This window comes from Cataglyphis hispanica, chromosome 6 (assembly GCF_021464435.1).
Source record: "Cataglyphis hispanica isolate Lineage 1 chromosome 6, ULB_Chis1_1.0, whole genome shotgun sequence".
NCBI classification, from domain to species: domain Eukaryota; kingdom Metazoa; phylum Arthropoda; class Insecta; order Hymenoptera; family Formicidae; genus Cataglyphis; species Cataglyphis hispanica.
Genome location: NC_065959.1, coordinates 2,388,592 through 2,415,632, shown reverse-complemented (window position 1 = coordinate 2,415,632; position 27,041 = coordinate 2,388,592). Strand labels below are relative to the sequence as shown.

Sequence of the window (27,041 nt, the reverse complement as noted above, 5' to 3'; positions counted from 1 at the left end):
CAAGTAAACAAGCGACGAAGAAGACTCATCTCCAAACTTCTGTTCCTGCATTAGCGTGGAAAAACTTTCTTCGAGAGAAAATGGCGAGAAAATAGTGATATATAGTAGATTTATGGATGATCCTTTACAGAATGAAGATGAGAATTATAGTGGCAGAGTAGGGTAAAGAAGAGAACAGGATGAGAAAACGAACTTTCGATGAAAACGAATCGGTAGAGGACAGGCGGGGGACGAAGAGAGGGGGGGAGAGAGGGCAATAGGAAGTTCACGTGTTCGCGCCACGCATTTCGCGCGTTTAATTACTATTATTAATTTGCGTGCGGCTTAGGAATAAAGCGCGTGTAATCGCGGATGTCTAGCGACCGGCTCGCAATTTACCGCCGCGCGGCGCACCTGCGACCACAGACACATCGTGGATATTAAAATAACTCCTGCCGGCGGTTTTGCAAAAGGAATCGTAGATTCAAAAAAACTAAGATCCACCATTAAAAGACACGCGGATGTCCGGCCAAAGTCGCGGAATGCGGTAAAAAAGGAAAAAAGAATGCGCTCGAGCATTTGACAGAAAACAGGTGATTTGGGGATCACTCATTCGTTCTCTCTCTGTTTCCCCTTTTCGTCGCTGATAATAGGACTATCTCCCCGGCTTGATCTCCGCCTCGGATCGCGACGACGATTCCAAGTTTCGAGCTCGAATAAAATCGCGCGGAGAAAAAAGATCGATGGGTCCAACGAACGGAACCGAGCACGTACTTGGAACTTTGACGTAGGATGATGTCGATCCAAGATTAACAAGATACCTTGTACACAACAATCGGTATTCATATGGAAGCTCGACGCCATTTCTAGTTAAGTTTCTTTCAAGTTACGTTACGGGGGATGAGAATACACACGTTGCTTCTCTTAATTTACGAGCTAAGTTTCTTCGTGTCGATGTTATATGTTGGTGGAAGTTGTAAAGTCTTTTGAAATGTTTGCACAATCTTGAAAAGTACGATTACATTACGCTGGAACAGTAACTTAAGTATCTTTATTTAACTTTATTCTTATCTTAAAATAAATTTTATTTCAATAAAAATTTAATTATAAGCTTAATCTTTTTTTAAGTCTTTATTAAAAAAAAAAAACTGGCGAGAGATATCTCACTCTCTTTCTCTTCCGATTTTCTCGACCGCTTAATCTATCGCAGTCCTCTCTTCAGCGAGGCGCGGTGATTCATTCGCATGCAAGTAATCATGGAGGGGGATCATAGATGAGCGGTGTCTGCCGCCGCTTCGTCGTAAATAAATCACCATCTCTCCGTTAACGTCACGAATCTCGACATATGGCCGAGATTGTTTGCGTTAATTAATAACATCGTGCGTTGTATGTGTACGTCCGCGAAATTGCACGCGCTCTCTCGCCTCGTCATTTTTTCCCGATCTGCTATCGCTGATGAAACTCAATTTGCTCGACTTGCACGAAAAAGCGATTATTCATCCGGAACGTATCAAAAACTGTGTAAAGTCCTTTTCGTATTTGAGTACTTTTTCCCCTCAAATTATAACGCGCACATCAATTTATTATTTTAAAATATATATATATTATTCCAAGCTACTAGAGAGAGCAAACATGACGACGAAAATAAAACTATTATATCGCCGACTATAATTAAGATTATTACTTCTCCATGCTTGAAGATCAAGTTCTGTTCCACGAAATAAACAACGAATGTCTAACGTGCAATCAATTAGCGCTAGGTGTGTAATGATATGCTTGTTTGTGGTGGAACCGAATTATCCAAACACCGGATATGCCGCATCATCCAAACACAGCTTACCATCGTTTATTGCGCGAAGTGCATACGGAGTGCTTTACGATAAACACGAAACGAGCACTTAACAGCTAAGCTTTATGCGGGTGCTATAATGGCATAGGAGAGACGTAGAGTTGAAAACTCACACGAGAGTTGATAGATTTAAACACACAAATTACACCATTTCCCGAGAGTACCAAAAATAGCGAAAGAGATAATAATGGTGAAGACCTTTCTGACAGCAAGTGTCAAACAATTTAGGTAAAAAATTCATCCTCGGAAGATTAACTGTTAACGAATGCCATTCAACGGTTGATAAATAAATATAGTGAGACGAGATACAGATCTCGTATCAACAAACACAATTTTGCATCTCATGATAAAATGTTTAGTGCGATTGCAAAAATTCCCTAAATTCCAAAACAATAATGTTATATATTAGATGTCAATTTTATAATTGATTTATCACTCGAATTGATTATATCACATGATTTTTCCCGAGTTTTAAACACGATACTTTATTCGCTGCATAGTTATTTCCACTGTTCAATTCCGGTCACATTTCTCAAATAACTCACATAGCTCTCTCTCTCTCTCTCTCTTTTTCCAGACAACAGAGTGTTTCTCGGATAACTATCGCGTATACGACAAACACATTGCCAACATCCTATCGATATCGGCACTCGAGGTAGTAAAAAAAGGAAAAGTACGCGTATGGTGGCAATCATACCGATATGGATAGCGTTAATCTCGTTTATTTTTACGACGGATCGGAGTTTATCGGATACCATACCTGCGCGATACCGCTGTTACGCACGCGTGCAAATATTTCCGTTGTGTACACGCGCGACATATGTACCGCTCGCCGAACATATGTACGGCATATGCGCAAGGTCGACTTGACCGAAGGCACGCGAAATCCAGATAACAAAAGCGGCGTCAAGCGGTCTCGCGCCTACGTCACGCATCGGCGCGGATCACCGCGGATTCCTTCCGACGATACACGAACGGTACGAGTTCCGAGGAGTTCCCCCTGCCCCCCCCCCACCCACCCTCCTCTACATTGTACAGAGTACAATCGACCAGAGTGCAAAAAGTCGATCTCTCACCGTAACCGCGACGAAGAGCGGGTAAATGATGCGTTCTCGCGTGTGAAAACGTCGGCCAACGGATGGGAAACTTGACGGTGAAATCGCGATGATATTTCACGGCGCGAGATACAAGCCATAAAGGCGTAAAAAATTATAATAATGCATATTTCTATAACAGTATAACGAATCGATCGATGCCCAAAACACACGGAATCCACGTATATTTGCCAAAGACCAGACGCGTACATATCTTTTAATCTTTTCTTTACAAACTCATATGATATCGTACGATTTAAGATACTGACTTAAAAAAAAAAAAGATTCGCAACTATACTAACCTTATAATCGTCCGTGTGAGTAACTAAAAGTATGAAATAAGTGTGTAAGTGATTAAATTGAGATAGAACGCACGTGTGCGCGATAAAAAAATTCGATGGCACAATTTGAACATGTAAATAAACGATTATCTTACACTTTAACCGATTATCTCTTGTCTTCATCAGTGATGCGTGACACTTTAATAACTGAAAGTTGTCAAAAATATCGGTATATTTTGTTTTAGTTTTTATTCGCGTACCGAGTTCGCGGAAATCGAAGGTGCTCGTTTGAGCGTGCCCTTTCAGGAATCAGAGACTCCGCGAGGATTACGATCAGAAAATCCGGGACCAATAAGACGCGAGATCATCCTTCGCGAGTCGACGAGTTTTAAGAGTCGATTTTCGAATCAACGAATCTCCCAAGATCTTTTTATCAGATCACGAGAATAAAACAACTATGATTGATCATTGATCGATATCGTCGCGAAATAATTAATATTAATAAGCGCTAAGGAATCTTGTTCGTTCTCTTTTTTATTTCTACTTTCATTACAAGTAACGACTTTAATATTCATACTATTTTCCAATTAAATTTCATACACAACAAATTGCAATATTAAAAACGAGTTTTGCGTCGCAAATCAATCATTTGAAAATGATAGGAATAATAAAAAACAATGGAAAATTAAAAATGTAATATATTATTAAAATGAAATTATAAAAATACAATCTTTTCTGCTCCCTACCTCCTGTTCTTTCGCGCGCAAAGTTTTCTTTCGATACGATGTAAGGTCTAATTATGCTTTGAATTAATAATGTAGTAATAACAGCAAGTAGGCGAAGAGAGGAAAAATTACATGATTGATGACGACATATGTTATACTTTTAGAGAGCTAAAACGAATAATGACTTTCCTTCGCGAAGAAAAAAAAACAAAACACGTCGCAAACAAATGTATCTTCCGTTATTTGATACATCGCAAAATGGCAAAAATAATCGTGTTACGTGATCCGCGTGGGTCGGCTGAAAATGATCGATGGATCGTTTGACGAGAGGTCAGCCGATATGTAATTTCAGCGGGAACAAAATGACGTGATACAGTGCAATTACAGCGTAAGACAATCGCCATTCGCATTTCTATTTGTCGCGCTTGAATGCGCCGTCATTATTGCGTTATCGCTCGATGATCACTTATCACTTATCAAAAATATATAAATATATATATTTTTTTTTTCATATAAAAATTTTTTATACGATCTCTAACTTTCTAATGATCCGATTATCGCGGATTCTACGACGTAGACGAATTGACAAGATTACTAAATTTTTTCCAAGGTCAATTGTTTGCTTAGTTTGTGTGTAAGATATAGTGATTTTAAGATAACATTTAGCCAGGTTGTACGAGAAGTCTGTTGAATTCCGAGAAATCTGTCTTAAATAAAATTCACAGTAAAAATGCTGATTCAAACAGTTTTTCTCTAGAAGATAATGTTGCGCATTAAATAGAATAGATTTTCCGGCTAAAGGATTGAATAGACTTCAAAAAAACCGCATAAAATCTTCTCAATTTTATTCCTCTCCATGAAAATGTCAGTGCATAATTTTGCAAGAGTCGTTACCTAATCGCTTAAGCTGTCTCAGTTTCAAGCAAGAGGCGTTAAACATTTCGTTTGTCCAAGGTATAGGATGGAAAAGGAACGCGTGGCAAAATGTACACGTTTCAATGCCAGTTTATATACGCCAGCATAAAGGATATATTCATGCGACCGTTCTCCCTGTAAAGCGTAATAAGCTAACCACTGTTTCCCGTGCTGAGGCCGCGGATAGCCAAGAGAGAGAGAGAGAGAGAACCGAATGTGCCAACAAATTAGGATCTCGCCTGCGTTTCCTGTCACCGAGCTCGTGTTAGATTAGCACGTAATGCCGACTGAAAAACGTCGCTAGAGATTAGCCAGCATAGTATGTAACATTGAAGAGGCTTGACTGGCGAGATCAAACCGGAACCTGCTCGGGTTAACGAGCTAATGAGATAATTGCGTGGCTATGTAAGTGTAGCGTAATGTAAGCTCCGGGATGAAAAGCCGAGGATAAGAACAAACCTCATTGCGATAAAACGTATATAAAACGTTCAACGTATTGCGTTTCGCAAGAGAATAAATTCTTGTTTCGAATATATTTCGTTTTGAAATGTTGCAAACGCGTTGATAAATGAAAACGATTGGAAAATGTGCTTGCGACAACATCGATAGGTTATTATCAGGTGACGTCCTTATCTCGCAGCGTTATCTTAGGTAACCAAAAGAATATTTGTGAAAAATATGTATCCCTCCTTTCCTGTATACAGATAGTTGCGTTAAAAGAGCACACGAGATATGGTGTTTTTTTCAACGCACATTTAACATCGCTGCGAAATCGCACGCGAACGCGAAAGGCGGCGATTAATTGAAAAGCGCGAAGTCGGCACCGCGAGAATCATCATCGTCAAGACTATGCTTACGATTTATTTGTCGCGTCTGAGAAAAGATCACTAAGATCGCAATAAATGCAACTACGCCAAGGTGGCTGCCTTGCCGCGGGCGAGAAAGTATCACGGTGCATATATATAGTATGCGTATATGTCGAAGCTGCATGCAATAGTGCATATATGCACACATATATATGTGGTACAAGAATATAGCATGTGAGAGCGTATTACATATACATGCATACACGAACCGTTTATTTTAATCTTCGCCCCTTTAACCCCTTCGTTAGACCCCAGAGCCATTAAATGTCTTCACTCGATTTATCCTTTATTTCTTCGCGAGAATAAAATGTGTTTTAACCGACTTGAAATATGTTGGCTCTGTTTCGACTTTACAATATTGAAAATTGATAGTTCTGGCAAAGAGTTAAAAAACAAATAAAAATTTCACCGACATTTAACTGCGATAAAGATAAAATAATATAATAGTTATGTGTGATGTATGTAATGGCATCGCGCATTTAGAATTTTTACGCGAGCTGATAATATCTAATAGATGCTCGCGTACAAAATTTCACATAATCACGTCTTAACATCCTCGCACTCCCCGATACTTTGACGATAAAGCAAATGGCGAATATGATAATCTGTAATGTGAACGTGTCTCGTGGACTTTCGCACCGTTTCGCGTCATGCATAAACACCTAATGTCACACACAATGAGCAATATATCTTCGCGCGAATCGGACGGAGAAGTCGATGCCAGTAAGCGAAAGTTTCGTCATGCGAACGCGAACTTAAATCCATTAATTTATGAACTAAACAATAAAAAGAGGCCCAGAATAAATCCGAGTATATATATATGTCTCTTGTACTTATTGTTAGATTTTCCCCTATAAACTCCATTATGTGCGTCTTCAATTTTTCATACGCGAATAAAAACCTAAATAAACCGGGATCCTATTAAAAGATGTTGTACAATATCCCATTATTACTTTTGTGAATAAAAAAAAAAAAATTTTGTTTACAACTCAATTAATTTTTGCTGCAATTATCGTATGTGTAACTTGCTTCATATCATTCGTACATTATTTTAATCATTAATTCAATATTATATACATATAAACTTCTTCTTGTAAACAATCATTTTAAATTGTAAATTATCCTACGTAATTATTTACAGAAAATTTACATATTCCAGAGAGAGAAAAAATAAAACTATATTTTTATTAATTTCAAATAAATGCCTTCTAATTTATTTCGCTCGATAAACTGTTTCAATAATAGTCTCCGAAAAAAAAATTTCCGCTGCCGATAATTCTGCGAGATTATTCCCATATAGCGACTCACACGTACGCAAGTGCGTGAGTATGCGTGCCGAAGAGGTAGTAGGCCAGCACCATATACGGATGCTTCGTTCGGTCCGTGATGAGGAGAGGTTGCTCTGACCATTGCTCGGGCCAAAAGAGAGAAACGCGAGGACCGGTACGGGTCGTGATGTCCCATATGCGAGCAACGGTTGCTTTGCAGAGAACAACCTTCCTCGGGAATCAATCTACGAGACTTACAATTTTTTTTATTCCCCAAATGAATAGCGTGCCAAAATCCTCGGCATATTAATATCGAGCGTGTAATCAATATTAATAATTTAAAAATGTTATATAATATAAGAAAAAAAAAAAAAATATAAAAATAAGAAAATATAATAAAGAGAATATAATAGCGAAATACTAACGTTATCGATTTGATATCGCGCCTACAATTGAATTGGGAAATCATTACTCTACGTTACATGTTCTACTAACATACTAATCAAAACAAAACAATCGGACATAATACAAAGATTATCCGAGAGATACGACAAGTTCTAATCCCAAACGGAAGAGGCGAGGTCAAAGACCATGTCGGAGAGAGGGGAGGAAATAGGGAAAATTAAAAATAGAGGAAATGCCTTGGCGTCAGGTATATATAAAAAAAAATATATTCTTATTTCGTTTTCGCTCCTTGTTGTCGGCGCGTGCGTAAAACTATCGGCCAGATGTGAACCACGTGTACGGTTTCCCCATCTCTTCCCCCCCAACCCTTCCCCACGTGCTCTTCCGTTTCTTCTTCTCCCGAGTCTCGTAGTTCGCTCGTTCGACCTTCGAAAATTTAAATCACGGCTTCCCTCGCGCGCGTGTATATATATATATATATATATATATATATATATATATATATATACCCACACACGTGCAAGGCAATGGGCGTGCTTGAGAGTGTGGGTGATGTCGAAAACTGGTTTTTCAGGCCCTTCTTCACAAGTGCTGCGCGAATCGAAAGAGACGAGCCAGAATCGAGACGTCATTACGAATGTTTTGTCGCAATGATTGATAACGACGAGGCTTCTCAATAAGATAAGATTCTGCGAAAGATATTTTTAAAAAGATCCCTGCGATAATTATCTCAACCTCTACAAACCAAACCACTCCCTTATCTACCTATATTTGCTGTACTATAAATATAGCTCTTACAATTATAGTTTTGATAAATAGCGTGTTTTTTTTTTGCCACGAAAATTAAAGTTAAAATTTAACGTCGAAAAAAATAATGTTTCTTTTCTTTTTCTTAAATGAAATATTACACGGATCTTAAATATGTTCCGCGTTAGATGTACGAAATTTAAAATGGCATGATTTAGAACCTTGACCATCAATCGTAAGTCATATGTTACGCTAACACATATCTCTCGAGCCCTGCATACAAGAAAGTAATATTCGCACCGCGCTAATCCCATACGAAATTTAAGACACCACAATTTTAAACGTTTGATGTGCGTGTGAGATGAGCTTTAAAAAGTTTCAAGCCCGTATGCGAGTTATCGGAGCCGCGACAAACGAGCATTTCTGCAAAGAGTCTCGAGTTCCGCGTGACTAAGGGAAACGATTTACGAGCGTTCGGACCGAAGGCGTGACCGAACAACGACGATTCCAGCGCGTAAATACGTCGCGGTCGTTCGCGCTCGAAAATCCGATAATAGATTCCGCTACGCGCTCGTCGTGCGCGAACAAACCCCGATAGAAAATCGTTTCTAGTCGACACTGGGCATGTGACGAGTGTATCCCAGAATGAAACTGGAGATATGCCACGTTGCCTATTAGACGAGACAAGGATGGAGCAACTGTCCTTGAAGAAGCAGAATGAAAACAAAAAAAAAAAAGAAATGTATTTCCAGACCTGCCGCAATTGAAACCGATAATACCCAGCGAGGATCATCGATCACTGCCCGTTAAAAACATACAGTACACACTGTGAGCAGCGAAATGTTCCTTCGAGGCAAAATGAAGCGTCTCTCGAATAGACTCGAATTTGACCTGACGAGTTTTCGTTTTGAGAAATGTTTATAGGAAACGGTTCTGAATACAACAGTTTCGGATCTTAACGGAAACTTTTACTATAGATTCTACTATAGATTTACTATAGACTTTTACTAATAGATCCGTACCTTTTACCTTTGCAGACAATCGGTTATAGTTTTCGGTTTTATATTTATTGTCGTATTATAAAATTTCAGAGAAATTGCTAGCGTCTTTTCAATCTTCACAATTCGGATACTACTTACTGAATAATTTTAAATTTTAAAACGAACAAGTGCATACATTCTTAAACATTCTTAAACTATAAAAACTATAAAATGTACTATAAAAACATTAAAATTCGAAAACAACTCGTTTAAACCAATACATATTTTTGTCAAAGCCATTAAAGAATTCTAAATTTACTTTCTTATTCTCTTATTACACTCATTCTAAATGTTTTTGGATTAGACGCACCAGAAAATACAGTCAAGAAAAAATTTAATTATTTATTATTTATATCTCTTATTTTAAAAATTAAATTACTACAGTAATATATTCTATTCACGTCCCTCGAAGAATACGAAAAAGAAAGAACTCTTGTATTACGAAAATTGACGGAAATTATTAGAATTCTCGTGTTGCAACGAAATTGATACGTCGGCGAAAAGAAACGTCACATAGAAGAGAATGATGGCAAAATTATAGTGATTAACCGGATTATTTTTTTCGCTAGAATGCCACGAGACGGATTTTTTTTTTTTTTATTATTATTTGACGAGTTTCTCGTTGGACACACCTGTTTAGTCTACACACTATTTTCGGAGGACGCGCCAGCACTTTACGATTTCTCCCTCATCAGGAACCACGCGGCGAAGGTGGCTTAAGCGCGGCTTTTTTAAATTTTCGATCTGCATCCGAGACAGCCACCTTGACAATGGTTGACCGCGGGGGTTCCGGAACAGCGAGAATCCCGCGCCCGTTCGAGCCTTGGTTCTAGACAGAAAAAAAAGGGGGGGAAAAAAAAAAACGGCCCTTCGGTAAGGCCTGGATATCGTCTTGCCGTTGAGACACCGCAGTGGCGTAGACGCCGCAAAGAGGATCACGAACACTAAATCACGTTGTGGGAGCGGATCGATATCGATACCCGTCCGAAAAGCAATTTCGATCAACATTTACAGCTCGGGGCTCGGTCTCGCGAAGAAGCGAATAGAATAAATATATTTTTACGATGATTTTTATGTTAATCCTTTATGATGTAGCTGATAGAAATTAAAATGTAAAAAAAATATGGACCAAGCAGTAAAGTATACAATATGAAAATTTATAGGAAACGTCGCGACAAACTTTACAGCATTTATAAATATAATGATTCGATATACATCGAAACAGTTGATGTATTCTAGATGATGATGATGATATACCGTTACATAAATACCGTTATAAATATATCTTTTAATCACACGGAATATCGCTGCCGATTCTTGTCCCAAGATATCGATGTGCATAAAGGAACAAGAAAAATGTATTGTGTAATTTCTCAATTTTTTTCAACTTTTTAAAATCGGGAGCAAAATGCGTTCAACGTAACGCTTAATTATTGCGCGTAACTTAACGAGGCGTCAATTTTACGGATGTATTTTTTTTTCTCCAACGTTGAATATATTAGTGTCCCCGCGGTCAGCGAAATTATTATCGTCGAAACGAGCGAGAGCGTGAGTTTCGTATGGCTTTAAATTTACATGACACCGGTATTCAAGCAAACGCTCACAAATATGAGGGATTCGTCGTCATCCTGGGGAATATAATACCCGTCATGACACACCACCGGCTTCCCTTTGATCGTCTCAAATTCGTCGTAAGGTCAGCGCGCGAGCGTACGCTGCCTAATCTAAGCGGAGTAAAGATAAAGCTTTTTTTATACGCAACAGAACGCGACAAGAGCTCTGCTCTGGGGATTTCGAGAAACCAGATATTTTCCCCGGCCTCGAGAAAACCGGGCCGTTTTTAATTACGACCACCACGATCCGAGCTAAGCGCGAGATTATAAAGCGCAGGGGTGTATAAAACAGCGAAATCTTAATTGGATATAACGCAAATTTAATAATTACGAAACTTGGAAATGTGGAAACGTAATACAATTTTAAGGAATCTGTAATCGCAACGAGATTATCCTCGTTAAATTTTAATTATTCCCGTAGGCATATAATTACGAGTGAAACTTTACCTCTAAAGAATTATTAGTGCAAATTATTTTTAAAAAGTAAAGTAAGTAATTTAAAATAAAAATGGACAACGTAATTTTAATAAAACCTTTTTCCCGCGTTCACGTACACGTAGATACGGTGGATTAACCGAGATTAGAAGGGCACGGCAGGAAATGCTCAAGAGACATCTGTCTGATCGCGGTATTCTTAATACCTCGTATAATCCTATTACGATACCAAAGTGCTCCTATAATGTCTATCCGCTGGAGATTAGGATCGGCACGAGTCATGAGGGAATCGGTCAGATTGGGTAGGTACCGTCCGACGTGTTCGCGACCACAAAACTCCAAGCGGTAAAATAAGGTAAGGTAAGGTAGGTAGATAGGTAAGGATCGACTCGGATTTTAATTTATGTCGTGAGAACGGCATGTTGCGAAAGTCTTTCTTCGACATGGCGAGATAACTTTGGATACGCCTGGTCTCTTCTCCTCCCCTCTCGTCGCCCTCTTACCGTTATTTTTTCCGCGATAAATACACCGTCCGATTAGCGCATTCGTCGTCGATAGAAATTTATGCACGCGCGATACCACACGGAGAAATTATCATCGACGTCGCATCTCTCTCGTCTTTAAAATTATTCGCATTAGTATTAAATTTATCTTTTATTCTCTACAAAATCTGAATAAAATTTATATAAATTAATATATTTTTTTATTTGTTTCTCATGTGTTTTGAATGAATATTGAATATTTTATCTTTTAATCTGTCAATGTAATTTTCTTTTATTTTTCCGTTGACTTCTAATGAAATATGTATATATATAATTGATTATTCCGATTCATATATTTCAATTTAATATTCTATATATATATATATATAGAAAATATATATATATAAAATTTTAGAATTTATGAAAAGAGCTAGAAGTAATGCCGTTTATATAATTTAATTGTATATAATTGTATTTTTGCGATGCAATTAATATATATATATATATATATATATATATATATATATTAATTGCATCGCAAAAAATACAATTATATACAATTAAATTATATAAACGCGGCATTACTTCTAGCTTTTTTCATAAATTCTAAAATTTTTTTATAATGCTCTACATAAATTTATATAAAACTTAGTTTAGAAATTATATATTCATTCATTATAAAACTACGTTTTCCAAAATTTATGTCTTCAAGCTACCTGCTTGACCCGGATATTTACCTGCTTGGGTTCAACATCCGTCAATATAATGATCTCACAAGTACATTTTCATCAAAAATCTTAAATCTGAAAACCTTTCACGACTACCTCTCTTACAGTGTACCTAAAAAAATATTCGCCGTGTCCCACAATATTCGGGAAGGATAAGCTCTTCATGCACACAACATACACACACACACATTGTGTGTCCTGATTTTCGTCTATTCAAGTGTATAAATTATTAGGCTCCCCATGTCCAGATACAACGCAAGAAATACGCGCGTTAATAAACGGATGTGTAAAGCGAATGGTATAAATTATGGCCTTTTTATCTCGCGCTGCCGCCATGCCGTTACGTGTACACCCATCAGTCCGACAGACCATTACATCTGGACAGCCGGGTAATGCTAAAGCAGCGCAACATGCAGACCGAGTGCGACACGACGCGACGTGCAGCGTGATTCCGAGCACGCTTGCACGCGAATTGCGCATGTATCTCGGCGCGGATTTCACGTTGGGGCCGCCCGCATCACATTGTTACCTGGTCTCACGCATTTCGCTCGCGACGTCCACGACCACGAGATACTCGTAAAGATTAACACGTAAATGTCTCGATTAACGCATAAACGTACGTAGATAGGCTCTACACAATCGGAAAGTTTGTTTTTTTTTTGTTAAAAAACATGCCGGTTAAAATATTTAAATATATAACGCATTCATGTGTTAATTTAACATATTGCTCTGTTGTGTTAATTGAACTCGAATGTTAAATTATTTAAAAACTCTGAAAATGTAATAATAAATATGCATATATTTTTTAATGATGGAATTTATCTGTTAACATAAAAAATATTTTATTATATAATAAGAGTGAGACTACACACCAATAATTCACTACAGTCAATTTTTTCTGAATTATTAATATTTATTAATTAATATATAATAATTAATATAATTAATTGTTTTTCTGAATTTATTTTTTTTCCGATCTTATCATTAAAAGTATATGTTGACTTAAAATTTGTTTCAAATTATTATAAAGTTTAAGCATTTATTTCGTGTTAAATTTAAGCCAAATTTTCCAACTATGTAGAAAGATTTCAATGGAATTATTTCAAATTGTTGAGATTCTAAATCGCTATAAATAATAATAACAAATAAGAAATGAGATAAAACCTAATAAAATTTTTTATATAAACTGAATGTTTAAAATACGCATGACGTATAATTTCATACAATAAGAATGCACTAAACATTTTTATGCCGTAAAAGATTCATAACTCGCGTCTCTCATCATCGTATTTAACAGTTAGTAAAAGATTTGTTTACAGTACACTTTACGACTAAAACACAACCACCCCAAAGCTTACGTTTACGCGGCGCGCGTTCCGTAATCTGTGGCACCAATTAAACGCAATCCACGTCTGTTATTCAATGACAAAGAGTCGTGGGGCACGGAGGGGGCCAGAGAAATCCAGACCTCTGAATCGTATAAACGGCACGACGTCTTTCTCCTTCTCTCTTTCTCTCTTCTACTCGCACGAAACGATGGGGACGCGCACCGATCAATTATTCATGACCTCACGACAAGTCGCGATGCGTCCGAGACTTTTATATAAATTTTTATAGGTCGCGCAGAAAGCAAAGAGGTTACGTCTTCGACAACGATTTCCTCGTATTGATCGACCGATGCATTGCGTAATTTTTTACATCAATAATTAATCTATTATCAATAATTAATGTAGAAAACACAAAATGAGTGCCCTCAGCATTTTTAGCTATAATATTATTATTTAAACTCAGCAATATTTAAGAAAAAATTATGTTTTTTAATATATTATTAATATTTCTTATTGTAAGTATATATACGAATAGATATTTTATATAAATTGTTAATAGATATTTTGTATAAATTGATTATATAAATTGTTTTCAATGTTTATATATACTGTTTGTAAAAGAAGATTATGAATATATTCTCTATAGCCTATGGAATGATCGAATAATAATCATGTGTCATACGCAGAAAAAATGAGAAATGTAGTCTTCGAGTTAAATGACAGATGAGATCGAAGAAAAGCGTATCGATGTATGTCAAGTATCACCGGATCAAGTTTGCTTTGAAAATACGAGAGCTAGTCTCGATAAATATTCGGCAAGATTTAATAATAGCCAAGACGTGTGTGAGTCTCGTTAATTTCCGGATCGAATCTCCTATTGCTCAAATAAATTTCTCGGGCTAGAATCCTTATTAAAAAAAAAAAAGAAGAAGAAGAAAAACACGATGACGTTACCATTTATACGCATTATACAGTTTCTCGATTCATCGAATAACACGATCGCGATGCTCGAGGGATAGCACGTTCTCTCGTATACCGTGTGTCTCGAAAAACAGCACGTGAGCACACAAGCGAATAAACACGCGACTGCAACATTAAGTACGCCTTAACTATGCGTCAAAATTATTACCATCGCGCTAATCACCACGCCTCGGGACAAAATATATATCGCTTCTCGACGCTCATATTGCTCGATCCGAACTCTCAGGATTACGATCTCTGTCGTTGTTCGTGATTTGTATCGCACCGAAGGCGGCCCGGCTTCGTTTGAAGCGAGAAAGAACGAGAGAGAGAGAGAGAGAGAGAGATGCGCTATGAACTGGCTCTAATACATTGCTATAAACAAAGTGACCGAAGGGAATCAGACTAACTGGATCATTAAATGCCAGAGCCGTTTTCTTTTTTCTCTCTCTCTTTCTCTCTCTCTCTCTCTGTCTCATTTCTTTCGCTCGATATCGTACGAGCGAACGTGCTCCGCGAGTATCGGACACCCGGTATACGACGGAATCTCGCGCGTGAACGACGACGCGTCGAAGGATGTAAAAGCGCTAATGAAAGATACGACGTATGTAAAAACGCTCTACCCTTCATCCCGAATGTTTACCCAAGAACGATGTTGACGAAAGAATACAAACGTCTCGTGTTCGGTCACGATGAGAAACGAGAATGATACTTTTCTTTTACTTTTCGACGTACTAGGTATTCATTCACTAGGTATTGAATAGATTTAATCGTGCATATGAAAATATCGCGTATTACGGATATTAAATAATTTATTCGTAATATTATATCCGCAATAAAGCCGAGTGCATTAATAATGTCAAATAACATCGATAATGTTATTTATATGCCTGTAACGTTAAATAATATTGATAGCACTGATTCATAAAAAGAATATCGACATGCAGCATGGCAATGATGCAAAAAGATGACAATAATTCACCGACAATATTTGCGTAATAATTTTAATGATCGTTAATAAAAAAAAGTCAATGACAAATATTTTATCGCCAGTGGGAATAAATCAGTGACATCATAAACTCGATTAACGATATATAAATTTGATTCACTTACGACAAGAGCTCGATCGATCGCTGTTCGTGTCAAGCGTAATGTATTAATCGGAAAAAAAAAAAAAGTACTGACGAAATACGATATAACAGTTACTATCGCAGCGAACTGTACACACACATATTTGAAATTTGAACGTATAAGAAAAGTTGCCGCGGCAACCTTCAGACTCTACCACGCGATCGTTCGCGCGCTTTTTATGTCCCAAAGAAATAACAAATCATGACCACCATATAAATGTGCGCAATTTCAGAAAAAACACGAATCCATTGCGAATTATATATACACGCGACCAACACATTGGCATTTCATCAATCGCGATCGAAAATCTCGAGTCGCGGCAAGATAAATCTCGTCGTATACACAATGGTCGCGCTAATGATCGACGCACGTCATGCATTACACATTACTCGTTTACTCACCGGCTTCGCGCAGAGAGAAAGCTCAATTAGCAATCCTGCGGCTCCATAGCGACGTTGATCCTCGACGCACGACTGAGTCCCTGAGGTGTCAAGCCCTGCGAACCGGTACTTGATGCACGAACCATGAAAACTGCGGTGTAGTGTCACTGCAACTTCGCAACGCGCCGAATATCCATAGAAATGTCCATGCGTTGAAATCCGACGACGCGATTACACTGATTGAGTGATAATAGACGCGACACTTGTTAGCGAATCGACACGATGCGCGTAGACTCTTGTTTGTTTACGTGCGTACGCGAGCGCGAAAAAAAAAGAAGCGAAACCAAATCTCCCGTTCGAGGGGCTGGCTGCCAAACGCCGACTGAGAGCACGAGACGCGTACGATGTAGCCCCACGCGTCTCTCTCCCGCGGCGAAGTAGGGGAAGCCGGTTTAAGGTTCGCGCAGTCGCCGCTAAGTTGGCGCCAGTCGACGCGCGACGGCTTGAAAAAATATAGTGTAGAGTGAGACGCTTATATGCTATTCTAAAAGTTTAATTCTGCTGGATAGAAATTTAAAAAAAAAATTAGAAATTAATGGGACTGGAGAGTAAAAAAAGACAATATTGTGCATTAGGATAAATCAATAAAAATAATAAGAATAATTAATAAAAAGAGCAAAATATCGGAATAAATTAATAAAAAAAAATTAATAAACAATCACATATATTTTTGAAAATAATATCTTTAATATTCTTTTCTAAATATAATGTAATATTTTAAACTTTTAGTTTAAAGCTAAAAATAAAATGATATATCGGTTTCGATTTCTTTCTTGTAAATTATTAATAATATAGCAAATTTATAAATACTATAAATATATTAAAATTATTATTACTCATAAATAAAATATAATGAGAATCAGTTTTGCATTATAAGTTTAAGTTAACAAGCGAAATAATGTGTAATCCTTTTCGTCGTAATTCAAAATTTATTAGCAGTAAAACATTTCATGACTGTAACATTAGGATACCGTTAAAGTGTGATATCTTTTAGCTTTCAAGTATCGAAGCAACAAGAAGAATGCATTCTCTCGCACATCCTTTATTTAAAAGAAAAAAATAATACTTTTTATTAAATATTCTCGTCACTCAAAGTTCCATTTACTCCGCGGGTAACCTCACGCGAAATAATCGTAAATAATTTCTAATGTATACATACGTGGAGCATACCGTTAGAAATTTCCCGCGGGTACACGGAGAAACCTGAAGTACATGATACTGAAGAAGTAATCGTCGTCGAGCAACAGAAAAGACCCCTTCAAGCCCGATTCAAGTGTACAACTCAGATGCTGCTCTCTTAGCCGTCAGTACCATATTAAGAGAGCTCGCCTTATTAACACGATGTCGGCAATTGACATCTGCTCCTTACTCTGTTGCAAAAGTATTCCGCACAGAAATATACCTTGTGTTACGAAATGGATGATTTCTCAATTAATAATCTGCATTATTTGAATTATTCCTGAAAGCACGCACAGGAATAATATGAGAAATTCTGAAATCTTAATGTGTATTGTGTTAAGCCGTAAACCTCTTCGAGGGTACTTCAAAAAGCAACATTTGCGGAGAATATAGAGTCAAATGCTGCACATTGCAGCAGAAGGAAATGCCGTCTCTCGTTTTGTACATAATTAATCAGTATAATTTCACGTATCTAAATAATTATTATAAAAATAAAAATCATATATGATATTCTCATAATTTATCGAATGGAAAAATGATCTAAAAAAGTAAAAATAGCTCTGTTAAAAATAAGAAAAAAAAAAAAAAAATAAAAGAACGTACAAAAATACATAAAAGTAAAGAGATGTAACAATGGAAAAATTATTTTATAGTAAAAAGGAATTATTTTTTCTTTTCCTTGGAATCTATGATTGGATCATATGGAGAATTTATTAGAAATCAAATAATCGAAAGAATCTATCCAAAATTCATGATATATGAAAATGAAAATATCTTGAGAAATACATAACGCTATTAACACTTTTTTATTCCATCATTCGTGTCCGTCACGCGGAAAATTGCCCCTCGACCGATCTCGTGTTCAGAGCCATCTTCTTGCCGCCGATAAACAGGAGCGAGATAAGCGACCAAGGGATAAGGGATCTGTCATCCGTGACGGAGTACGTCCCGTTCCAAGGCTCGCTTCAAGGACGATAACCCTCCGCGAACTGGAGTCGGCTCAAGACTGGATCCGATCGAGAGAGAGAGAGGAAGAGAGAACGAGCAAGCTTCCCTTTTCTCTCATCTCTGTATCTCTCTCTGTATCTTTCCTCGTCTTTCTTCCCGATCCCGTCCTTATGTGCGTCTTATTTCGTGAACAGGATGATTACGCGTTTACGATCTAGGGCTCTCCCCGCGCTACCTGCTCCCGCTCCGCTGGAGTCGAAGGTGAATATATATTATCGGGAGAAGTTCCTGCGAAGGCACTTCACATAACCGTAGCCGCTCTCGCGTGAGCTACCTCGGTGGCAGAGACGAGAGAGGAGAGTTCAAGGACGAAGAAGGAGAATCGGAGAGCAGCACTTTTACTATATGAAAGGTTGCGTGGGGGGTCGATGCGCGCACACGCACACTTTGGTGCGATTGTGTGGAGAACGATTGTAAGAAGAAACGTGGCCGTGTAGTGGAGGAGCGGTTTCGGGTCGGCATAATCCGAATTCGAAACCTGTTTCTGCCCCGTGGGTCAACAACAACATCCTCCTACATCCTACCTTTCCCCCTCCCCTCCCTCTCCCCGCGTTTCTCTCGATCCGCCCGCATCGCGGGGCCCCGACCAGATGCACGAGCCACTTCCATCGAGAAGCCGCGTATAAACTCCGATGTCAAGTGCTCGGTGGCCGGTGGTTACGTTATTTTTCCCGAGTTTTATGACTCTATCCCGCATACCGAATGCCGTCCGAAACGCCGCAAATTTTACCTCAAGCGGGAAGTACTGCATAAAGGTGCGAATGCACCGAGATGACTCGCAGATATGTTTACGTTGACCTTAAGAACGCGTACACAATCTACAATTTTTTTTTTTACGAGATGCAGTAGGTCTCTAGAACAAACGGAAATCATTTTGACAGATATTTCTTTCACACACACACACAAATTCTCTATCTTTCAAAATATTTTATAATAAAAAAAAATTTAATAAAAAATATCTTTTCTCTCTAAAAGATTAAACATTTTTAAACTTTTAAAATAATATTAATAAAAAAAGAATAAAAAAATATATACTTTGCATTTTTTCTATCCATTTTAAAACACACGCACGGTAATTCAGCGGTTGGAATTTTGCAAGATTAAAAAGTGCATTAGATGCAACAACGCAGTTAGTCTACTTTCTCTCCAGGCGTAAATTACAAGCACGTCCCACGGGATGTAGTTTGTACATGTTGTGCGTGCTGAAATTTACTCCGCGACGAATCAATTAGCAGCTCCCTTACGTGTAATTATTCGGATTTAAAGGGCATTCGCATACAAGTTGGCGTTCGACAGCCTTGTCCGTATCATTTCTCCGCAGGAGGTATTGTAATTTCCATCACGAACATATTCTATATAATTTAAAGTACTAAAATGGCATATTCAATCGTTTCATTACAATTTTGTAACTTGTCTTTCATTCGACTAACTTTCTACATTCACGTAATGTACGTTGATTACTGATTAGCATTTACAGTCAATTGGAGAGATGCGCTTTTATGCATTCCGTCGCAAGGCCCTTGTTCAATTTTTGCAATTCAATGCACGGAATCCGAGATGCGAGCGAATCCTTTGAGAGACTCTTAACGGAAAATTGCGCTTTGGTAACCAAAGGAGAAAAGATCGAGTAGATTTATTATTTATTTTATTTACAATATATATATATATATATTTGTTAGTGTGCAATGAAATTTTAAAACAAAAGCGAGGGACAAAGCGTCGCTTTAAACATCTCGTCAAGTATCATTCAAATAATGCGGGTCGTTGTTCGCATATCGAGCTTATAATTCGCCAACGATAATGATCGTGAGAAAAAAACTCTATGTCACATTTTTAAATTATCAAAATAAAATTATAATATATAATAAATAATACTATTGCGTACGAAAATAAAAGAAAGAAGTAAAAACATTATTAAAAAAATGTTTAATATATAGAAAATAATTAAAATATATAGATAATAATAATTAAATAATAATGAATAAATAAATAAAAATTTTTAATATAGAAAAAGAAAGATATGATGCAATTTTGTTTAAAAACTTTAAAGATATTTATGCGAATAATATAGATATGCGCATATATATATATGAAAATATATCTGACAAAAATGAATTCACTGAAACGCAAAATTCACGCGATAAAAGCTTATCGTATATGCACTATGTGTTCATAAAAGATAATACCTCTTATTTAATTGCTCTCACTAATGTACATAGATTCTATTACATAACAGTAATATCATAAATAAAGAGCTGAGACCAAAGGGTCCAGAGCGGGTCAGGGATAATTAGTAAGTGAAATAAAACACGTTGCAGGTGCGATTATCCCAAAGTTCTCTTTCACGTCGTTTCGCCAAAGCGTATCTCAAAGACCGGCGATCATAATTGCGCTTCTCGTATTAAGCATCTCGCTGTGAGAGATGACCTTACGGCCTCTTATCGGTGAACCAAACTCCGTTCTGACACAGGCACGTAACGAACATCAACCAGCATACATGCGACCACACTGTCGGCAATAAACGACATAACATGTGAATAAACTCACTAACAATAATTTTATTTCACGATTTTAATAACAATGATTTTTTTCAAATTCTTCTAATTTCTATTATTTTATGTAGATTGAATAAAATAATTTTAAAATACCGAAAAGAAGCAAAAGGTTGATACAGAAAATCAAAGAATGAGAAATCCCGTATGCTGTATTAAATTTTGCTTCAATAAACGATCAGTCTGCGTCATCCTTATCTCTGAATAATTCTGATATGTTAAAGCGATTGAATGAAGATGGATAGACAGATGAGTAGATAGATAAAGCGATGTCATATTAATGTACAACAGTGCACTCAAACTTGAATGAAGGTAACTACTAGAGGTATCAGAAATGCAAAATGATTAGCTTAATCTCATGGCCAATTCAGGAATATCGCGCATGTCGGAGACAGCTCCATAATGAAGATTAATATCTGTTAGAGCTTCGGCGCGAAGTATCTTCGAAATCTATTAGGCTCAGCAAGATGTGCGGATAGGGCCCACACACACACACCCGAGGTTCTCTGTCTGAGATGAACCGATGAAAAAAAATGACGAGGGGGAGAAAGAAAGAAAGAAAGAGACAGAAATAATTACAGAGAAGGCCGTGTCCCGCAAGGTCGAAGACGGTAGAAAAAGGGACCAATATATAATGACGTTTTTCAGTATTTCAGTAAAAGTAGTCCAAACTTGAAATTGAATCGAAACAGTTAAGGCGCCTTCCCGCACTCTCTGAACAAAAGATTTCTCATTCGAAACCTCGCACATCAACTCGACAAAATTTCTTAAACCTTTCTAAATTTTACCTCAATATGATTTGAAGCCGAATAATAATTTTTAATAGACTTTCTCCAATAACGAATGCTTTTTTATAGCTGATTGATTCAATGTTATAGATCAAGATATGCATAATTTATTGAGGTTGATTTTTTCTGAATGAAGATGCAGCGCAAAATGAGAAAAACAGCGCACGTATTACAAGAGATGATGTATCTCGCAGAAGGACTGCGGATAAGGAGGTTGTGAGATAAAAATATCGATAGTGATGGATGGGTAAGCGATTAGAGTCCCCGTCATTGAAAGTAACTTTCTTGAACCTTCGTTTTACGCGTTAAATGAGAAAGGGGTAAAGACGAATTTCGTACTTTTGCAGATTGATCGTTATATATGACAATTAATCTTGCTCATCATCTCGCAACCTCATGCGTGTATATACAGTAGAAAAGCGTAAAAAAAAAGTATACGTAAAAATTATATTAAAAGAATACAAACGTATACTTTGTTTTCAAGTTTTTTATAGATTCAGTAAATTTAAATAATGGACATTGCGCAAACAGATTATTTTTTTATATTAATTCTCACGATATTAATTTCTCTCTCATTTTTGTCAGCTTTTTTTCCATAGATATAAAAAGAATAAAATAATCTCCAGCGATATTATCGCATCCTATATTTATTAAATAATTATTACTTACAGTGCTATATTAGCTACCATTTGATCGGGCGTGCAGTGATGTAACATTATAGTGCGCGTATTAGATAATATCTACTAATTGCCAATTACATTAATCGTTTAAAAAATTTGCAGAAGACTGGGTATACAACCTGGAATTATAATTTTATCATGAGACATAGGCAAGAAAGAAAGAGGAAAAAAAATAAATGCTCACTTTCGACTACGGCGAGCGGAAAAATGCTGACATCTATCCGAAATAAATCACTTCTTCTTACGACCGCCTGCGTCCGATCCTCTTATGTTCATTTTTAATCGGCTTCGCAACGCGCATCTCGTTTCCTTGCGTTGCGACCCACGACGTTTAGAATGACTAGAGCGCAGCAATCATGTGAAAATGTGAAAAAAAGAAACACCGTGTAGCGAGATTCAAAAGGGAGGAGCAGTTCAAAACGGGAACGGGGGGATTGAAACCGGTATAAGTTTGATGTCTGCAAAGATTCCCGTGTGTGATAGTCTCGCAAAAAAAAAAAAAAACAAACGTTATATCTCTATTTATCACGTGTCAAGTGACAAACTTGGACAAGGTCGGAATACCGGATATGATCATTCATAAAAATGACACCCGCATTTGTATCACTTTAATGAATATTTGTCCAACAAACTGCAACTTTTTTCAAATAAACGCGGTTACATTTCTTAAAATTATTTACGTAATATTTCAAGCTCGCCGATTTTATATAGACTTTATATTTTTGATCTTTGATTCAAGCTGAAATAGTAATTTACGTAATCGCCACGTAATCGTTGAACACGTGTTCGCGTGCGATTTGTTGGCTGACATCGTGGAAAAGATATTTTTTTTTACGGCACGAAAAAAAGTGTAACGAGAACTCATATATCAAACGATCGCACGATTTTAAATCGCCGAGATCGTCCTACGGAATTATAGTGGTTCAAAAAGGTGTTGCGATAAATTTCATCGATGAACATCGCGATCTTCCGCGTGGCGATCGTTGAAGTTTGCAAAATTCAGACAAAATTTTATACAGGCTATTTATCTCGATTTGACACCTCGCGTATTATTAGTTTAGCCACGTTTCATTAAGGAGATGATTGATCGTGACGAATTGCGACGGTTGAAGGACTATCCAAAATAAGTTATTGTATTGCTTTGATGAAAAAATGATATCTCAACTAAAAAATTTACGCGCTATTATATTTATATAATATCAATAAACATACTAAAAAATGTTTCAGATTAAATTGTATATCATATTAAAAAATGCACACACTATGTAATAATAAAATATTTAAATATTATATTACTGAAAATAATATTTAATTTTAATATTATTATAAATAAATATTGTAATAAAATAAAAAGTAATAATAAAATTATCTGTAATAATATTGAAATTATTGAATTTTATAAAAAGAAATAATATTCAATTCTATTTTTATGTATAATATGGAACTTTTTTTCATTTTTATATACCTTCTTATCATTATTGATAAGAAGCTATATAAAAATGAAAAAAAGTTCACAACAATTATTGTTATACGGTGCCTCTTCTTATTTTTTAACGTCTATCTTTGTTTTTACTAGCAGTTCGCATGTAGCATTGTGACGTTATCCAAGGATATCGAAACACAATTTTCCTTCTAGGCTTGATTCACGTTTCTTCAGTCGAGACTATCGGTGCATTGTGTGACACGTACATGATATAACTACAGCAACTTCGATAACATCATGCACGAGAATGCCTGTGTATATAAGTGCCGAGAAACGGTGAAGCGCATGACAGAACGTTAGCGGCGCTAGTGCAATATGCGTTGTTGAACCGCGCCGGTGCCTTAGTTAAGAAATAAGGTGTGTACGATATCTAACCGGATTCTTCATCGCGGTTCTCCTTCAGTGCGACGGCTACGGGAAAGCGCAGCTCTATTTTCTCGTGCACTTATCTCGCCAATCGAGGATTGACAGAGCTCTAGAGAAGAACGAGTGAAAATGGCGAGGCAAATCAATCACGTCATACTAATTGGCACACTATTGGCCAGGTCAGTTTATGATTCCTAAATTAATATTCGCTAGATAGCATTTTTTATTTCGCTTCTATCTCGATATACCACGAATTAACAATTGTGGTTAACCTTAATAAGGTAAACTCTATTTTAATCTGGGCGACGCACATAGTAGACGTGTCGACGCCGATCATAACAGCATTGAACTATTTATATCCTTATATGCGCCTTCATGCATGATTGACACGTTGAGTCACCGCGTTACATAGGTGTATGCGAATAGATAAAGCATATATGTCGTTTTGTCTGATAATTCTGTCTCACGAATTTATGTTGCAGTGCATATGTCATTGAGGGGGCAAGCATCGCATCTTGGGTCAACGATTTTACGAGCAATCTTAATCGTAATCTTAATAACATGATTCAACAAATTAATGCACAGGTGGCATATTTGACCGACGATATTCAAAAAAATATTGAGAATTTTCCAAGAGGTAATCAAAATATGCATTTTTATTTCATATCTATTTAATACAAAAACTTAAGAACACATCATTGGAAAATAAAAATCAAACAGTTATATTTAACGTCGTTCAACTCTCACTTGATTTATATAAACGATAGATAATTTAATAATTAAATATATATTTACACCGTGTTTATGCAATCCAATATAAGTGTAATCAATCTCGACTTAATATTGCATCACAAAATTAATTACATTATTTTTCTATTATATTATCTTTTAATTTTTAATATCGTGAGCTCAGTTTAATATTGTTCTATTTAATAATATTTTCAAGCACCTGTAAATTCTCGTTTGAATTTAATTATCTTTTCGGAAAATTCCGGAGAACATCGATATTTTATATATATTTTATATAATATGTACATATATAATTTCTCTCTTCTGTCACGCAAGCGGAAGAGAGGTCGACGAGTTCGTATAATAGTTCGTATGTGAATCATGCAATGTTCTTTATCGTTAAGAAAAAGATAAAACGCCTAAAATGAGATGCGGAGGATTGCATCCGAAATCGCGTCTCGTTCACCGTGCATTCGTTCCTTTCACTAGCGACCAACATACGGAATAGACATTTGCATTCTCTTTCAAGTCTCGAGACAGTTGGAATCCTTTTTCTACTTGATCTATTCATTATTTTAATACTAAATTTTAACTCCGCGAAAAATCTATGTATTAATGTATATAGCTTTACTCTGGAGCGTCGAATCGCGCGATCAACAATTAGTATCGATAAAAATTAAATTCTTAATATCCGTTTGATAACGTTGTTAAATTTAAAAGCAATTAATTAATAAAATAAATATACAAGAACTTTACGCTGGCCGATTCAAATATAATTTTACTTATTATTATGTCATTTGAGGTCCTGTCATTTATCCAAAATTCTCTAAACTTCTTATAAATGTCAAAACGTATTTTTAAAATATGCATACATATGAGCTTCTCAAACGTCAAATTGATAAACTCAATTTTTTATAAATTTCTTTATTTACTAAAATATAATCATGTATGAATCATACATTGATCAGTCTAGCTTCTGAGAAGCTCATATACATACGTGTCACGAATAAACAATTTTTAATCATTTAATCTGTCGATACACAGTCACGTGATATTTATGCAGCTGCCTCTATAATCGATGTAACGAAAAAAAAAGTGTATGAACAAAAATTTGTTCGCAGATGCAGAAGGAAATTTAATCACTAATAGCAGCAGTATTAGCAGTATAATCACTAATAATGGAAAAATTGTAACCATAATTGATGGTGTATCAACAACGATTACGAGCGGTCGCACAGCAAATGGAGAACCGTATATACACGAAGTCGTAGAGAAACGCATAGGAGATATGCTTTATCACAATGAAACTACTACGAATCCCGAAACTGGTGCCACCAAGACGATTGCCTGGAAATTGAACCTCGCCATTCCAGGTTCTAAGCCGGAAATTATTACAAAGAAAAATGAAAAATAAAACGATGTGTTTTTTATGTGTGTATTTCTACACACATTTCTTATATTTTATTATATAATTTACTGTTTGATTATATATATATATATATATATATATATATATATATATATATATATTTTGTTTTAAATAAATTATATTAATTAAAGTCAATAAGAGATTACATTATAGTGCTGTGAAAAATTGATAGAGAGTAATATAAAAATCAAGACAAGATATAAGAAAGAGAGAGAGAGTATGTAGTTAAGAGAGACTAGACGATTTGTAAAAATATATTATGATGCATAATAAATTCTCTGTGTCATTGAATTTTTATCCATTTTGGAATTCCGTACAATGGAGAAATATTTTTTCTTCGTAATCTGAATATTAAAAAAGGGTGTAATCACATAGCAATAGATCTGATCAGTCTACAATTTTGCGGAATATCATTCCTCGGAATATCATTATCTGCCTATAAATCCGGTGAGAACGTAATCGAATGTAAACCAAATGTAAAATACAACAATAAAATCATGAGTTATACATGGAAAGCCATACAATTATCGATTTGCGTGAA

General features: G+C 36.3%; 2 protein-coding genes across 3 annotated transcripts in view; one reads left to right on the top strand and one right to left on the bottom strand.

The window, feature by feature from the left end:
- Positions 1-16,603, bottom strand: part of LOC126850179 (semaphorin-5A) — an 84,990-nt gene extending 68,387 nt beyond the window's left edge. For both annotated transcript variants that reach the window (XM_050592885.1, XM_050592886.1), the window contains exon 1: positions 16,248-16,603. The gene's annotated coding sequence lies outside the window, so the exon portion shown is untranslated. The remainder of the gene's footprint in view (positions 1-16,247) is intronic.
- Positions 16,604-24,247: 7,644 nt separating this feature from the next.
- On the top strand, positions 24,248-26,774 carry LOC126850205 (uncharacterized). Its single transcript, XM_050592931.1, has 3 exons — positions 24,248-24,521; positions 24,825-24,979; positions 26,193-26,774. Exons 1-3 carry the CDS (start codon positions 24,472-24,474, stop codon positions 26,483-26,485), a joined length of 498 nt encoding a protein of 165 aa, XP_050448888.1. The 5' UTR covers positions 24,248-24,471; the 3' UTR covers positions 26,486-26,774.
- Positions 26,775-27,041: the final 267 nt, after the last annotated feature.